Consider the following 14,603-nt stretch of genomic DNA (forward strand, 5'->3'; position numbering starts at 1 on the left):
AATTTTTGCGTATTTAGCGTTAATTATTACTATTTTCAGCTTTTTTGCACAGCCTGCACTCTCTGTCTAACTACGTACACCAGACAGACTCTGATAGATATTGGAGAGAAGTGCAAAGTTTTTTTATTTTTAAGGGAATTCAGCTTCACACTGCCGGGCGAGATACTGCGGGGGTCCAACAACAATGGAGGGCACGCCAAGTTCAGGCCGAGGAAAAGATCCAGATGCAAACAAGCAGAAACCAGGAACTGGCTGAGGAGAAAGGCACATCGTCCACCTCTGCCTAGCATTCTGCTAGCCAACGTCCAGTCCCTTGAAAACAAGCTCGAAGACCTCAGGGCTAGACTCAAATACCAACGGGATATACGAGACTGTAACATTATTTGTCTCACTGAGTCATAGCTGTCCCCCTCGGTCTCGGACCATGCCGTGCAACCGACGGAGTTTCTATCAGTCTACCGCATGGACTGCACTGAGGAGTCGGACAAGTTGAGAGGAGGGGGAGTGTGCTTAATGGTCAACAACAGATGATGTGATCCCAGGAACATAACACCTTTAACCTGTTCCTGCTCACCCAACTTGGAGCTCCTATCTCTCAAACGCCAGCCATTCTATCTCCCTCGAGAGTTCTTGTAAGTCATCTTTAGCACCGTTTATATTCCACCTAAAGCGGACACGGACACTGCCCTATCTGAACTCCATGAAGCCCTCTCCAGCTATGAGATTAATCACAGGGACGCAGCTCTCATAGTAGCTGGCGATTTCAATCGAGCCAACTTAAGGACGATAAGACCGGACTTCCGGCAACATATCACTTGTCCTACCAGAGGAAGTAAGACTCTAGATCACTGCTCCTCACCATTCAAAGAGGGCTACAAAGCTACATCTCTTCCCCCCTTCGGTAAGTCAGATCACTCCACTATTTTCCTCATGCCTAAGTACATTAAAAAACTGAAAGTGGAAGCCCCGGCATGCAGGGAGGTGACGCGATGGTCTGACCAATCAGTGGCGATCTTACAAGACGCACTCAACATCACCAACTGGGATTTGTTCTGGCACAGCTCAGGTGATGACATCAACGTGTTTACAGAAGCGGTGGTGGGATTCATTGGGAAGCTAGCGGAGGACTGCGCTCCCAAAAGCATAGTCAGGACATTTCCCAACCAGAAGCTGTGGGTGGATAACACTGTTTGCGATGCTCTGAGATCATGCACTGTTGCCTATAACACCGAGCTGTTAACTGGGAACATGGAAAAATACAAGGCTGCTTCTTACAACCTTCGTAAAGCAGTGAAGGAGGCTAAACGGCGGTATGGGAGGAAGCTGGAGGATCATTTGTACCAGCAGGATCCCAGGGGGCTATGGCAAGGACTACGGATCATCACGGACTATAAATCAGCTCGCACTCCTCTGACGAACGCCGACAAATCTCTCGCCAATGAACTTAACAACTTTTATGCCCGCTTCGAGATGACCTGCAAACAAGCTGACATAATCACCGGCAGAGAGGAGACAGTGCTCACCGTGACGGAGCACGATGTGAGGATGGAACTCACTCCCAGGAATCCCAGGAGGGCAGCAGGTCCGGATGGGATCACAGGTTGTGTCCTTAAGGCCTGTGCTAACCAGATAGCAAGTGTCTTCATGGTAATATTCAACCTCTCCCTTTCTCAGTGCATTGTCCCCACCTGCTTCAAACAGTCTGTCATAGTTCCTGTGCCTAAGAAACCCCAGCCCAGCTGCCTGAACAACTATCACCCCATAGCCCTAACATCTGTGGTGATGAAGTGTTTCAAAAGGCTAGTCAAACCCCTCATCACCTCCTCCCTGCCTGCTACCCTGGATCTGCTACAGTTTGCCTATCGCTCCAGCAGATTCACAGATGACACCATTTCTCACCTACTTCACACCACCTTGGCTCATCTGGACACCAAAAGGGGATCCTACGCTTGACTGCTGTTCATTGACTACAGCTCAGCATTTAACACCATAATCCCCTCCAGGCTGGCCCAAAAACTGTGTGATCTCAGCCTGCACCCCTCATTGTGCCGGTGGATCCACAGCTTCCTTACAGGCAGACCACAGGTGGTACGTGTAGGCCGCCACACTTCATCTCCCCTCACCCTCAACAATGGTTCCCTCCAAGGATGCATTCTGAGCCCTTTGCTGTACTCCCTGTACACTCATGACTGTATGGCCACTTCAAACTCCAACACCATCATTAAGTTTGCTGATGATACAGCTGTGGTGGGCCTCATCTCCAATAACGATGAGCAGGAAGCAGCAGACAGACCTCCAACCCATCTGCATCAACGGGGCCCAGGTAGAGAGAGTGGACAATTTCAAATACCTGGGTGTCCACATCTCACAGGACCTCTCTTGGTCCTGTCACACCAACACCCTGGTTAAGAAAGGCTGCCAGCACCTCTACTTCTTAAGGAGACTGAAGGACTTCAAACTCCCACTCAGGACACTAAGGAACTTTTACTCCTGCACTACTGAGAGTGTCCTGAGTGGGAGCATCACTAACTGGATGGGAAGCACCACCAGGAGAGACCAGCTGGCTCTCAGGAGGGTGGTTCGCTCTGCTGAGAGAACCATCAGGACCACCCTCCTTAACCTGCAGGACATTTATTCCAGCCGCTGCAAGGACAGAGCCAGGAAGATCGCCAGCGACCCCAGCCACCCAAATAATAGACTGTTCTCCCTGCTGCCTTCAGAGAGATGCTACCGACAGCTGAAGGCCAACACTGAGAGGATGAGGAGGAGCTTCTTCCCTCAGGCCATCAGACTGTTGAACTCTTCATAATTATAATAAGGTACACTACTATGTACTACTGCACTTTGGACATTAAGGACTCGTAACCACACAATCATCACATCTCTGCCATGTTTCCACTCATTAATATAGTTTAGAGGTTTTTTCCCCTTTATTTCTATTGTTTGTAATTTATCTTATCTATATATTTTTATACTCTCAATGACCTAAGGTACATAAGAATTGCACTGTAATTACTTGTAATTATATGTGACAAATAAAAGTTGAACTAAATTAGGGATAAAATTAGATCATGTTTGAAGTCTTTAATTTTCTATAAGGCTGCTTTGCAACAATGTCTGTTAAAAATGCTATACAAAAAACCCCTGACTTGACTATAGGATTTCTAGGCATCACCTCAGACAGCGACCGGATGCAAGCTTCACTGCCTCTCGGAAAAATCAATAATTTCAGAGAGGTCGTGAGAAGTGCAGGAGGCAATAGCAATTTCAAAAGGGAACTGTTTCTATGTTTGGGCATCTTAATTACGTGATGTACGTTATTCCCCAGGGACATCATTTATATCTACACTTTTGATCTCTCTTAATCTGTAGAGAACTCCACGATAGGGTAAGCTTGGATACAGACTGCAGATCTGAAGGCCGTTACTGGTCTCCTTCTGTTGGGTAATGGAACGGTGTTTCATTCTTCTATGATGAAACCTGGACTCTCCATGAGCAATTACGTTGTTCACAGACACAGCCCTTTCCATTGGTTGGGAGGATTTTAATAATCAGTGGTTTGCTGATGCACGGCCCAAAGAATTGTCATCCTTGTCAGCTGACACTTCTTCCACTGCTCTAATGGGATCTACCCAATCATGTAGCTTGTCTTCTGTGGGGTAAACACTGGTCAAGAAGCAAATCCTGTTTTTGTGACAATGAGACAGCAACTGTAAACATCATTAACAAGGGCTCCTCAGTTCTGTTATTAATAAATTTGTGACGCGCCTCACAAGGTCCTCTGCTTTGGATAATTTCATTGTTTGAACAGCCTGTATTCCATGCTTGGACAACGATGGCCGATTTCTTGTTCGCTTTGAATTTCAGAATTTTGCTAACTATGTCCAGAGACGGTACCATCCAGCCTGACCTGTCCTGTTCATTGAGACTGCACTAGGTTAAACATAAACATTATTGCATAGCTGCTCAGGCTCTCTGTATAAACTTACTAGCTATATTACCCCAACAGCAATCTGTGAAGATTCAACTCACCTCACCGTATTTCATCTTAGTTTAACTTTCTTCCTAATTAATAGTTCAGTGAGCTCCTTCTGCTGGCTCTTCCATGGAAGCATGGAAGGCCAAGGAGGTCTGCCTGGCATGGTGGTTTTGGGGGATTTTGCTGCAGCTCTCCCTACTTTAGCCTTTGCATGTAGGCACATGGTCGGGCAGGGAGATGTGCTCTCCCTGCCCCGAGGCTTTCCACATATGCACATGGAAGGGCAGGAAGGTCCCAGAAAAGAGCCACCTACCAAATACAACTTGTTGCAAATATTGCAATGTAAATAATGTTCCTTGACAAAAGTGGTTCCAACAAAAATCCATTCAGTGGGTAATCCATTCCATGATAGGGTGCCGGTGTGTTCAAATCAACTCACTGCAGAAAAATTATCGATCCGGGCTGAGGCACGGAAACTCGGGCGTGGCATTGACCAGTGTGCCTGCTCTCTTCCACTACATCCATGTGTCGGCAAAGTATTCTGTCAGTATGGTGGTAGCGGATGTAAGTGCAGAAGAGTTTATTAAAAGGCATGCAGGCAAACAATCCAAATAAGCAGGCAAAATCATAAACAGTAGACAAGCAGAGGTCAAGTGAGGCACAAAATGACTAGGCAGAAGTAGAAACTGAAATGCAGACAAGAGTCAAAAACCTGGAAGACAGTACAAACATATGGCTCGGTAAGAGTCACTGGGAAACTCAATACTTCACAATGTGTGTGTTGGCAGCATCCTTTTAAGTGTGCACTGATTGTGCTTTAATCCAGGACAGGTGTGTGTAATTAGTCCTTGCTGTTCAGAGTGCAAATGCGCATGAGTAGAAGTTCGACCCATGCCAAGCGCGAATGTGTGCAGATGCGTGTGGATGTGACGATGGATGCAAGTGTAGAAAGAGTCTGACCACAATACATGTTTCTACTGTGTGATGGTCCATCCCAGATGCCTCTGAGCCCAGAGAAGTCAACAGCACTTCTGGACACAGTTAACGTAAGGCTTCCTTTTGGCACAGTAAAGTTTTAACTGGTGTTTGTGGATGTAACTCTGTATTGTAGAGCTTGACAAAGGTTTGCCAAAGTAATCCCGAACCCATGTGGTTCTATCAGCTATAGATGAATGACAGTTTTTGATGCAGTGCTGTCTGAGGGATTGGTGATCACGGGTGTTCAGATTAGGCTTGAGCCCTTTGCCCTTTGCACACCTGTTACGACCCCCTGTGTCTCCCTACAGGCCTTCTCCTGTCAGTGTACGGGCAGGTTGAGCTGACGTGGGCTAATTCGTTAACTCGGCGCACCTGGAGAAGGGTGTGGATATAAAAGGAGCTCTCTTACCTGGGGGTACTTGTCTTCCTTCCTGCAGCCACATACTTTGATTTTGACATTTTCACCACACACTCTCGCTCTTTATTTATTTCTCTCCTCCTTTCTTTGTTTTCTCTTTTCTCTCTCCCATAGCTGACCGATTGATGCCTGCATTTGCATCCATACATGCACGCCAGCATTCACACCATTTCCCCTCAACCTGAGCAGTGATTATTTGCTCTTTATTAAAAAAGATCGCTTGTTTTAACAATACATTTTTGGGTGTCTGCCTCTTTTTACGTTGTGGTCTGTGAGCTGGCTGAAACACACCAAAATTCCTCCAGATTCCTTGAATGGCTTAATGATATTCAGCACTGTAGAGGGTGAAATATGCAAATCCCTTCCTATCTTTCTTTGAGGAACATTGTTTTTAAACATTTCAATAATTTTCTCATGCATTTGTTGATAAACTGGAGATCCTTGGCCATATTTACTCTTCAAAGTCTCGGCCTTTCCTGGATGCTGATTTTGTACCAAATCATGATTACAGTCACTGGCTGACATCACCTGTTTCACATCACATCATTATTTAATTGTTTAACCTCATTACTAGCCCTAAACTGCCCCTGTCCCAACTTTTTTGAAATGTGTTGCTGGTCTGAAACATAGGAATGGATGTACGTATATTAACAAATGAAATGAAGTTGACCATCAAAACATGAAATAACCTGGGTTAATTCTGGCTGCAATGAAATACAAGTCAAAGTACATTTACAAATCTCTGCTTTCTTTTTATTTGCATTTCCCATCCATCCATCCATTATCCATAAGCGCTTATCTTGTACAGGGTCTCAGGCAAGCTGGAGCCCATCCCAGCTGACTATTGATGAGAGGCGGGGTACACACTTGACAAGTCACCAGATCATCACAGGACAACACACAGAGACAAACAACCATTCACACTCACATTCACACCTACGGTCAATTTAGAGTCACCAGTTAACCTAACCTGCATGTCTTTGGAATGTGGGGGAAACCGGAGCACTTGGAGGAAACCCACGCAGACACGGGGAGAACATGCAAACTCCACACAGAAAGGCCCTCGCCGGCCACGGGGCTCGAACCCGGACCTTCTTGCTGTGAGGCGAGAGCGCTAACCACTACACCACCGTGCTGCCCCCATGCAAGGGGCAATCCAGTAATTCACACCTACTCAATTTTATGAGATGCAAACCAATTCTAAATTCCACTACATTGACCCACACAATACTGTTGCCCCAGGCACTGCAAAATGAAGCCCTCCATGTTGGCTCGGGCCCCGACTGGGTGATGCTCCTGGAACAACCAAACAACAATTACAAATTTGATCATTCTAGTTGGCAAGACAGTAGAAGAAAATGTTTGCCTTTGTCTGATTGAGATAAGCCAAACATCCACTCAACAGGAACATACTGAAATATAATAACTAAAAATATTTTTAAGGGAGGGTGGCGTCATGGTTAGTGCTGTCGTCTCACAGCAAGAAGGTCCGGGTTCGAGCCCCGTGGCCGCAAGGGCCTTTCTGTGCGGAGTTTGCATGTTCTCCCCGTGTCCGCGTGGGTTTCCTCCGGGTGCTCCGGTTTCCCCCACAGTCCAAAGACATGCAGGTTAGGTTAACTGGTGACTCTAAATTGAGCGTAGGTGTGAATGTGAGTGTGAATGGTTGTCTGTGTCTATGTGTCAGCCCTGTGATGACCTGGTGACTTGTCCAGGGTGAACCCCGCCTTTCGCCCGTAGTCAGCTGGGATAGGCTCCAGCTCGCCTGCGACCCTGTAGAACAGGATAACGCGGCTACAGATAATGAGATGAGATGAGACTACAGTAAACTCAGCTTACTCACAAATTTAAGAGAGGGGGAAAGGGAGGTGAAAAAGAACAAACAAAAAGAGAAAGGCTGGACTTTTGGAAGGACTGGGCTGCAGAGGAGCAAAAATAATTTAAATATAGAAATATATATGAATTTTGTTTTCAGCAAATATCTTTATTCTGGTCACCATGCTGCAAGTGTGCTGTGAAAGTCAGAAGGCCTGTAGAACAATTTACTATACTTCAGGAGGCTCTCCTTCCATGCTAACTGGAATACTACTAATTTAGTTTGAGGCCATTTACGTTCTAATTTTTCAGTGGTCTGTCTTCAGGTGTAAGTATGATCATTATACCAGGGTGCAAGTTGAAAAGTAAAATAAGTGAAAAATTTCCCCTCACACAAACTTCATGTTGCATCCTGTGGGATCCCAGCCCTGATGATCAAGTCTGGTCTTATCTAGATCTCCTGTGAAGCTTTGGAAAGCTCTCATCTCATCTCATTATCTCTAGCCACTTTATCCTTCTACAGGGTCGCAGGCAAGCTGGAGCCTATCCCAGCTGACTACGGGCGAAAGGCGGGGTACACCCTGGACAAGTCGCCCGATCATCACAGGGCTGACACATAGACACAGACAACAATTCACACCTACGGTCAATTTAGAGTCACCAGTTAACCTAACCTGCATGTCTTTGGACTGTGGGGGAAACCGGAGCACCCGGAGGAAACCCACGCGGACACGGGGAGAACATGCAAACTCCACACAGAAAGGCCCTCGCCGGCCCCGGGGCTCGAACCCAGGACCTTCTTGCTGTGAGGCGACAGCGCTAACCACTACACCACCATGCCGCCCGCTTTGGGAAGCTTCATTCAAAAAACAAAAACCCACAACCCCTTTGTTTCTGCATTTGTATTTGTTTATAAAGCATCACCTGTTCAATCTGGATCAAGTATTCACACTGATTACATCCCAAACCTCAAACATTACCAGTGACTCTCTTCATTGGGATTGCAAGCTGAGAACTTGCTAGTGGTGGAAGATGTTTTTTATTATTTATTTTTGGTGGTGACAGACATTAATTACTGCATTTCGTTGCCTTAGTACTTGTCACTCGTCAAATAACAATCAAGTTGAATCTGATCTGATCTAATCTAATCTGTTCTCAGCATCCAGGAAAGCAGTCTGTCCAACACGATAAGTTGAGACCGCAACATTCACTGGAAGAAAACAAAGAACACCAGATGGTGAGCAACACCACAACACAGAAAGATGTCCAACCTCAGCTTGTCTACATGTCTAGCATGTGGAGAAAAAGGCATTTCGGTTATTTATTTTAAATGCTGGTGATATTTTGTGTGATTTTTTTTTCTCAGGAGAGAAAATCAAATGGAGTAGAAGACCTGTTGCTTCGACTTGGTCTGAAGAAGAAATATGAAGACAAACTTACCAGCACACACTTTCTTGAAATATCCAAATCCACTTTAGAGTACAAAGAGCCCAGTAAAGAGAACGAACTGGTTCATGTTTTCATGCAACGGCTTTTGACAGGAGATTACAGAGCAAGACACATCTCTGTCAGAAACGAAACCAACGTACCTAAATCTCTGACAGGAGCTAAAGGAGGTGCTTTTGCTGCTCTTTGTAAAAAACAGGATGTAAAGACTGAAAGGAAACAGGCTGAGATTCACCCAATGGATGTTCAGATGGCAGTGTTCCTTTGTGCAGATCATTTTCTTCAACAAATCATGGTGACTAAACTGGCACAGTGTCAGTATGCGATCCCTCTGCTGGTACCCAATCCCTTTAGTGGGAAAATTGAATTTCCTTTCTGGACAATGCGGCAAATCAACAAGAGCTGGAAGTCGACTGATGCTTCAGGACAAATCATCAGCGAGACTCAACCTGTTTCCAAAGCAGAAACTCCAATGGTGGCATTCTTCAGGCTTGGGTCTGTTTCCTTATCCAAGTCTCAGCTGATCAACAACCTGATTAATGAGAGGCACAACACATTTTTCCACAGACACTGTCCAGGCAGCAGCAGAAACCGTCTACTGATGGATGGAGTGGTGGAGATCGCTTGGTACTGTCCATCTGGGAAAAGCTCTGAACATTTCACTGAATGTGTTGATTTCTGTAATCTTCATGGTGATTCCAGCAGAGCTGTAACTCAGAGAGAGATACTTACGACCACGGCCTCTGTAAATGTTGTACTTTTGCCTAAGCTTGATGAGGATGATAATCATATGAGACTTGTAGAGGAGCTTTGCGAATCCCTGACACCTCTCATTGTTGTTCTTACTGATGAAGAGAATGATGATGAAGATGATGTGTGTGAGATCGGTACAGGAAAATACAGAGTGGAACTAAAAAGTGGAAGTCAGTCTAATGCATCTAATGTACTCAGAAATATTATCAGGAAATGTCTTTCACAAAAACACAGGACCTTCAATCTTGAGAAAATGACCAACAACTCAGAGGTCAGTGTGGATGAGCACAATGAGGCCTGTAAGAGAGGAAAGGAAGCTGCACAAAATATAATGGGTTTTCTCAAAGGAAAAGATCCACTGAGGGTAAAAGAGAAATATCTGCCCTGCCAGGGAAAACTGTGGCACAACTGGTGCCAAACGAGCAAAGACTTACGACGACTTCAAAGTAACAACATAGAAAACGAGCTCAGCAACAAGAAAACTGAAATGAAGGATCTCAGAAGGAAACAACAGAAACATGGATTCAGTGACCTCATGAAGTTATTTGTCGATGGTTTGATCAGTGAGAGATTAAACCTGTCAGTCAGTGAGAGAGTGTATTTCCGCAGATGGACTGTAATTGGGCTGACTGAATTCACTTCAGAGAAACTCTCTACCATCCAACAAGAATATTACCAAAAATGGATAGATGTGCATGATTTGAAAAAAAAGCAAGACAAACCTGAAAAGCAAAAAACTGAACGAATTAATCTGGACAAACTGAAGACTGAAGAATCAAAGTTACAAAAAATATCAAAAGAACTGAATGCTGCTAACTTTGGCTTGGAGCACATGCTGAGAGAGATGGGCCAGATTTATGAAGCCTCAGTCTCTGAAGAAAAAAGCATGAGAGGGAACCAGGTTGGAAACATGAATAAACTGCCTGAACTTGCTGCTAAGCTCATGATATCTGGGCACCCGATGGAGCTGATGGATGGTGATGCAGCTTATGTTCCTCTAACCTGGGTTTCAGCTGTTTTAGATGAAGTCATCAGGATACTGGGAGACCAGAGAGTTTTTGTGTTGTCAGTTTTGGGAATTCGGAGCTCTGGGAAATCCACCATGCTGAACGCCATGTTTGGGCTCCAGTTTGCAGTCAGTGCAGGCAGATGCACCAGAGGAGCCTTTATGCAGCTGGTTAGAGTTTCTGAGGACATGAAGGAAGAGTGGAAGATTGACTACATTTTAGTTGTTGATACTGAAGGTCTCAGAGCTCCAGAACTGGCTGGAAGCAACACCATCCATCATGACAATCAACTTTCCACATTTGTGGTAGGATTAGGAAACATGACTTTGATTAACATCTTTGGAGAGAACCCAACTGAGATGCAGGAAATACTTCAGATTGTTGTTCATGCATTCCTGAGGATGAAGAAGGTCAGGCTAAACCCCAGCTGCATGTTTGTGCATCAGAATGTTTCTGATATTACAGCTAGAGAGAAAATCCTGGATGGAAGGAGAAATTTGCAGGAAACGCTGGATAAAATGACTAAATTAGCAGCTAAAGATGAAGACGACTGTGCAGAAAATTTCACTGATGTCATTGCATTTGATGTAGAGCGTGATGTGAAGTATTTTTCACAGCTCTGGGAGGGTTCTCCACCCATGGCACCACTAAACCCATGCTACAGCAAAAACATCCAAGGACTAAAGAGAGATATTCTTTCTCATGCAAAAACTACAGATGGCCTGAAATTATCACAGTTTCAAAAGCATTTGAAAGATCTGTGGAATGCTTTACTGGACGAAAATTTTGTTTTCTGTTTTAAAAATGCACAAGAGATCTCAGTGTACAGGAGACTGGAGCAGAAGTATGGGAACTGGACCTGGAGTCTGAGGAGTGAAATGATGACTGTAGAAAACAAAGTGCTGAACAGAGTAGCCAGTGGAATCATAGAAACAGTCCAGAGGAAAGTTCTGAAAGAAGAAATGGCAGGAACACTAAAGGATGTCCAAAATGCATTTAAACAATATTTTGAAGAAGACAGTGAAAAGGAAACACTGATTCAGGTGAAATGCAGATTTGAGACCCAAATCCAGAACCTCCATGATGATCTAATAGAGGAAGCAAAGAGAAAAGTGGATGATAGCATTCAGCAGAGAAGCATGAGACAAAACCTTGATAAGCAACGTGTGAGCTACGAGAAGACACTCTTTGAAAAGAGCAAAGAGCTTGCTTCAAGACTTAAAAGAGAAACTAACTGTAAAACGGACACAAGTAAGGAGTTTGATTCCATGTGGGAACAATGGGTCTCTGAAATAACTAAACAAGCTCCAAAAATCAAAGATGTCAACATCTCAAATGAGATAACTGAAGTTGTGGGAGAGGTCTACAAACATGACTTGGTTTCAAATCGAAAGCGTTCTTCAAAGTATAGAGGAATTGGAATTGTCAGTGATTACAGCAGCTATATCCCAACTTCCAAGGGCGCGATGAAAAGGAATATCGACAAATTTTTGTGGAGAAATCCATTTACACCAGAGAACTTAAACCAACCAATACGTGATCTCATTAATCAGGTCACTGAACAAACCAAAAAACAGGTGGAGTCATTTCCGTTCTCAACACAGGGATACAATTCACATTATATTCAACGCATTGCACAGGACGTCAAAACCCAGGTGCAGGAATTTGAAACAAAATTCAAGAAAGATCGAAAGTTATCTGATGATGTCTCTGTCTTTAACCAAGATTTCTATGTCGATCTCTCACTTTATGTGTGTGAACAGTCAGCACAAAGCATCTCAGAGCTTCACAGGAAATTCAGAGAAGTAAATGATCCACTTAATTATTTTGAAAAGAAAAGGGATGAGTATTTTAACATCTTTCAGAAATACTGTGAGGGAGCAACATCAGCACCGATACTTGGAGACCGGGTTTGCGGTAAACTGAAAGAAGCGATTCTTCAGAGTGTCTACAACAAGATCGCTCAATTTGCGTCTGGACAGATGAGAGAGAAAGCACCATTTAATGGGAACAGAGCTGATCTGGAAAAACACATTCTCAAGTCTTTAGCAGAGCAGAAGGGAGATAAGGATGAGAGGTTTAAAAACTACTTAACGTACACGTGCAATCCTAAAGTCCACTTTGAGGAGTTCATCAAGGCCAGGGTTAAAGAGTTCATGGCAGCTGAAAACCCAAAAGCAGTTTCTGTAATTGAAGAGTGCATTGATCAGAAACAGACCAGCATCATCACTGCTGCAACAAAGACGACAGATGAAGTCAAACATGTCAAAGGTGATGCAAATCAGTGGCTGGATGTTTTTACTAAGAGCCTTGCAGATGAGTTAGGAGATACGAGAGTTCAGTTGTGTGATGAAGAGTGTAAGAATAGCATTGACTTCGATGTTCTTGTGGAAGCCATAAGGAAGGAACTCCCAGCTGTTGTTGAAGAGTTAAAGAAACGTCTCAGTAAGATTTCACACTTTTCCATGGAGAAGTTCAGAGAAAGACCTGATGAGATTCTAATCAAACATTTCTGTGGGTGCTGCTGGAAACAGTGTCCTTTCTGTGGAGCCGTCTGTACCAACGGCCAAGAAGATCATCCTGGAGAACACAATGCTGATTATCATCGCTCCACTGCAGTGAGAGGATCGTATTATGACGGCACAACAGAATTCTCCATAGAGTTCTGCAGAACAAAGGTAGCAAGTGACCGCTCCTTTTCCCCATCCAGTGAATCTGAGACTCTTGTTCCTTATAAAGATTACAGGAAAGCAGGTGGGGTGTTTGCTGAATGGGGAATCTCCACTGATTTTTCCACGTTAGCTTACTGGAAATGGTTTGTTTGTGAATTTCAGGAAAATCTTGAAAAATGCAATAACAAACAGTTTTGTGGTGACGGGGAGATTCCTGCTGAGTGGAAAGAGTTTACCCTGTCAGATGCTGTTAAAAGTTTAAGAATACATTAATACATTTTAATGAAATGGCACTTTTCTCTGCTTTCTGACACAAAAAACATCTGGATCTGATTGAAGAGAGTCCAGCTTACCTGAATGAGAAGACTTCAGCCACATCCACATCCCACAATACCCAACAACACATTCAGCTTCATGACCAGATTCTAGTGATATGTACGAGTATCACAGTGGCTGATAATTCATTTCACGAGATATTACTCATTTAACAGGATGACAGTTTTCAGCATTCTTTGCACGTGTTTTATTTTGGATTAATCTATTAATATATGAGTGACTAATTTACTCCATATAGGAAAGTGAGGTTTATTGATTTGTCAAAGATTCTCATAATTATTTTTTATGTAAAGTGGATATAAAAATCTACATGAACTTGTGATTAAAAAAATTAATTAAAATAAAAAACTGAGAATGAAATTTCCAACTTTTACATTTATATAGAAACCAACAAAAATGCAACCAATTTATTCTTTTTTCCCCCTAAAACATTTTGATTTGTTTTTCACTTGGTGGTGGTTACTATATCACATTTAAAGGTGGAAAAAAATCAGACATAATTTCTTTTGTTTTATTTTTTTTACATTTAAAAACCCTGTGATTTTAACAGGGGTGTGTAAACTTTTTATATCCACTGTAACTGTATTGTGAAGAGGCTTTTTGGGTTCCAATAATTACATATTTTGAAATTATAGAATGTTTATCAGATATATTCTCTAATCTTTAAACTAATAGCACAAACTGATTCCTCTGTGGCGGCACGGTGGTGTAGTGGTTAGCGCTGTCGCCTCACAGCAAGAAGGTTCTGGGTTCGAGCCCTGGGGCCGGCGAGGGCCTTTCTGTGTGGAGTTTGCATGTTCTCCGTGTGGGTTTCCTCCAAGTGCTCCGGTTTCCCCCACAGTCCAAAGACATGCAGGTTAGGTTAATTGGTGACTCTAAATTGAGCGTAGGTGTGAATGTGAGTGTGAATGGTTGTCTGTGTCTATGTGTCAGCTCTGTGATGACCTGACGACTTGTCCAGGGTGTACCCTGCCTTTCGCCCATAGTCAGCTGGGATAGGCTCCAGCTTGCCTGCGACCCTGTAGAAGGATAAAGCGGCTAGAGATGATGAGATGAGATTCCTCTGTTTATAAATCTGTCTTCAAAACTTTACCTGCAGTTTCACTGTTTGTCCAGTAGATGGGGTAGAGAAATTATTCTCCATGGCAGGACAGGAAAGGGTTAAAATCACTGACCAACTTTCTAACTTGCTCTGTGAAATA

General features: G+C 43.7%; 1 protein-coding gene across 1 annotated transcript; it reads left to right on the forward strand.

Moving 5' to 3' along the window:
- Window positions 1–3,113: 3,113 nt before the first annotated feature.
- Window positions 3,114–13,338, forward strand: LOC132898647 (interferon-induced very large GTPase 1-like). The gene is made up of 3 exons (XM_060940366.1): window positions 3,114–3,239; window positions 8,554–10,055; window positions 10,155–13,338. The coding sequence occupies exons 1-3, from the start codon at window positions 3,114–3,116 to the stop codon at window positions 13,336–13,338; spliced, it is 4,812 nt and encodes a 1,603-aa protein (XP_060796349.1).
- Window positions 13,339–14,603: the final 1,265 nt, after the last annotated feature.

The sequence above is a fragment of the Neoarius graeffei genome, chromosome 14 (assembly GCF_027579695.1).
Source record: "Neoarius graeffei isolate fNeoGra1 chromosome 14, fNeoGra1.pri, whole genome shotgun sequence".
NCBI classification, from domain to species: Eukaryota; Metazoa; Chordata; class Actinopteri; order Siluriformes; family Ariidae; genus Neoarius; species Neoarius graeffei.

Excerpts from the sequence above, each read along its gene's own strand:
- LOC132898647 (XM_060940366.1), top strand. The coding sequence starts at position 3,114 with ATGTCTGTTAAAAATGCTATACAAAAAACCCCTGACTTGACTATAGGA. Across the intron at positions 3,240-8,553 it reads TCAATAATTTCAGAGAGGTC|GAGAGAAAATCAAATGGAGT; the intron begins GTGAGAAGTGCA and ends TTTTTTTCTCAG. Across the intron at positions 10,056-10,154 it reads CTCTCTACCATCCAACAAGA|TGAAGAATCAAAGTTACAAA; the intron begins ATATTACCAAAA and ends CAAACTGAAGAC.